The 2,818-nt window shown below is 50.0% G+C and overlaps 1 protein-coding gene across 1 annotated transcript; it reads left to right on the top strand.

Moving 5' to 3' along the window:
* Positions 1-295: 295 nt before the first annotated feature.
* LOC106525354 (alpha-2 adrenergic receptor) lies at positions 296-2,164 on the top strand. Its single transcript, XM_014019556.1, has one exon. The coding sequence runs from the start codon at positions 516-518 to the stop codon at positions 1,872-1,874; it is 1,359 nt and encodes a 452-aa protein (XP_013875010.1). The 5' UTR covers positions 296-515; the 3' UTR covers positions 1,875-2,164.
* Positions 2,165-2,818: the final 654 nt, after the last annotated feature.

Below are 2,818 nucleotides of genomic sequence, written 5' to 3'. Positions count from 1 at the left end.
AAATAACATGGCGCCTTCCTTCCCTATGGCAATAATATATTTTTAAGATTTATAAAAACTAAACAGCCTGAAGTGTTTGCAGTTTTTTGTGTTTGTATAGGTGAAGTAAATGTTTATGAAATAATGTCTAATGTTACAACAAGTCGGGGTTCCTTTTAAGGTTCAGGTTTACTTTAAATCTTTTTTCCCCTGTTGGTTTAATGAAATATGAAAACAAGTAAAAGACTAAAAGAAAAGGTCTCGCCACCTTCCCACTCTGCGTGAAAGCAGCGCGCCGGAGGAGGGGGCGGCTCGGTGGGTTTATCTGAGAGGAGCGCAGCGCGCTGAGTGCTGCGGCTCCACTCCTGCCACACAGCCCCGCACACATGACACTTTTCCACAACCACACTCTGGATTTTAGGATTATTTTCACATTTTTGTTATGATTATTTTCACTGAAGGAAGTTGCCTTCGTCGGGACGGAGCTCTTCTGATGCGTCAGGTTTGGAAATCCGAGACGGAACCGCGCGTTCTGGATGGACTCTGCTTCCACCAGAGGGCTGGATGTGAATTTATTCCCACATTCTTTTAGCCCGGGAGGCGCGCGCGCGGCCGGGATGGATTCCTTTAACGGCAGCGGGGTGATGGTGCACCTGAACTCCTCCAGGAGCCAGGACGGCTTTTATTCCTCCGCAGCCACCGCCGGGATCGCGGCTCTCGTGAGTTTCCTGATCGTCTTCACGGTGGTGGGCAACACTCTGGTGGTGATCGCGGTGCTGACCAGCAGGGCGCTGAAAGCCCCGCAGAACCTGTTCCTGGTGTCCCTGGCCACGGCGGACATCCTGGTGGCCACCCTGGTGATGCCCTTCTCCCTGGCCAATGAGCTCATGGGTTACTGGTATTTTGGGAAAGTTTGGTGCGGGATCTATCTGGCCCTGGACGTGCTGTTCTGCACCTCGTCCATCGTGCACCTGTGCGCCATCAGCCTGGACCGCTACTGGTCCGTGACACAGGCGGTGGAGTACAACCTGAAGCGGACCCCGAGGCGCATCAAGTGCATCATCCTGGTCGTGTGGCTCATCTCCGCCTTCATCTCGTCCCCCCCGCTCCTGTCCGTGGAGGGCAACACGGACCCGACCCCCCAGCCTCAGTGCCAGCTGAACGATGACACCTGGTACATCCTCTCCTCCAGCACCGCCTCCTTCTTCGCCCCCTGCCTCATCATGGTCCTGGTCTACATCAGAATCTACCAGGTGGCCAAAACCAGAACCAGGAGCATGTCCGGGAAGCAGCCCAGACCAGAGGGCGCCAACCAGACCGAGAACGGACTGAGCAAAGCCTCCTCGCCTTTCCACGGGGACACGGAGAACGGGCACTGCCACTGCCCGCCCACCCCCAGCCAGCGCACGGTCACCGTGGGCCAGCAGACCGAGGAGGCCGACCTGGAGGAGAGCTCCTCCTCAGAGGGCAAAGGTCACAAAGCCCAGCGCCAGGACTCTCAAAGGGCCAGGAGGCCCAGCCAGAGGAGAAGCTCCCTGTGCAAACACACCAGGGTCAGCAACAAGTCCATGGACCTGTTCGCCTCCAGGAGGAGGCGCCGCCGGAGCTCCTTCGCCCGGAAGAAGATCTCCCAGGCCCGAGAGAAGAGGTTCACCTTCGTCCTGGCTGTGGTGATGGGGGTGTTCGTCGTGTGCTGGTTCCCCTTCTTCTTCAGCTACAGTCTGTATGGGGTGTGCGGGGACTCCTGTAAGATCCCAGACCCGCTCTTTAAGTTCTTCTTCTGGATCGGGTACTGCAACAGCTCCCTGAACCCGGCCATCTACACCATCTTCAACAGGGACTTCAGGAGGGCCTTTCAGAAGATCCTCTGCAAGTCCTGGAAGAAGTCMTTTTAGGTGACCGCCCATGAGACCTGCAGGGGTTAAAATTCAGCAAACTGAGTCTTTGCTGGACAGGGGCGGAGCTAGACTTTTTTTGAAAGGGGTGGAAGGGGTGGCCAAGGTGGTTTTTAGGTGGGCACATACAAATAAATTCTAGTCACTCATTATTAAGCGTTTTTKCAACATACAAACCTGAAAACTAAAAACAACCAAAAAATAAATAAAAAAAAACAACCTTTACCCAGTTTTATATATAATCAAAAATTTAAGATGGCCTCCACAGCTAACTTTAAAAATCTATAATTCAATCATTTTAAGACTTATTTAGATTCAATTTGTCGTGGAGTAGCTAAGAATGATCACATGCCGATTGTCCATGTTAATCCCAAATTAAGCTAGATGCTTATGCTAATGCTAATGCTAGTTTTACAAAGGACTATAAATCAGCATTTTAAACGTTCACAGCTAAAACATTTAGCATCAGAGAATAATCTTTTACAGAGCCCGCGAGGGGACATGGGGGAATTTTTCTTTAGCATTCCCACACAATACCTTTTGTGTTCCCTTGCAGAAGTCGTTTATCTCTGTTGTGCCTGCCAGTTTATTAACAAGTTCACATGTTAACCATTAGCAAGATAGCCTACTGCTTTAATTCAGCTTCAGAATGAATATATCACACAGCCACACATGGAAGTATGTCATATGCCGATATTTTATCACAGTGCAGCCACACAACATCAGTGTCAATTTCACGAACTTGTGGCAACATATCCTGTTTTGGTAACCGGATATTTCAAAATAAAAGTCTGGTTTAATTCAGTTCATATACAAAACAAACTTTTGCGTGGGAACGCAAAACAATTTTGCGAGTTAACGCAATAGTATTGCGAGGTAACGCAAAGATATTGCGAGGTAACGCAATAGTATTGCGTGCGAACGCAAAAGAAAAAAATCCCCCA

Source organism: Austrofundulus limnaeus, unplaced genomic scaffold (genome assembly GCF_001266775.1).
Source record: "Austrofundulus limnaeus strain Quisiro unplaced genomic scaffold, Austrofundulus_limnaeus-1.0 Scaffold223, whole genome shotgun sequence".
NCBI lineage: Eukaryota > Metazoa > Chordata > Actinopteri > Cyprinodontiformes > Rivulidae > Austrofundulus > Austrofundulus limnaeus.
The sequence above is the reverse complement of the archived record's forward strand: the minus strand, read 5'-3'. Positions and strand labels throughout refer to the sequence as shown.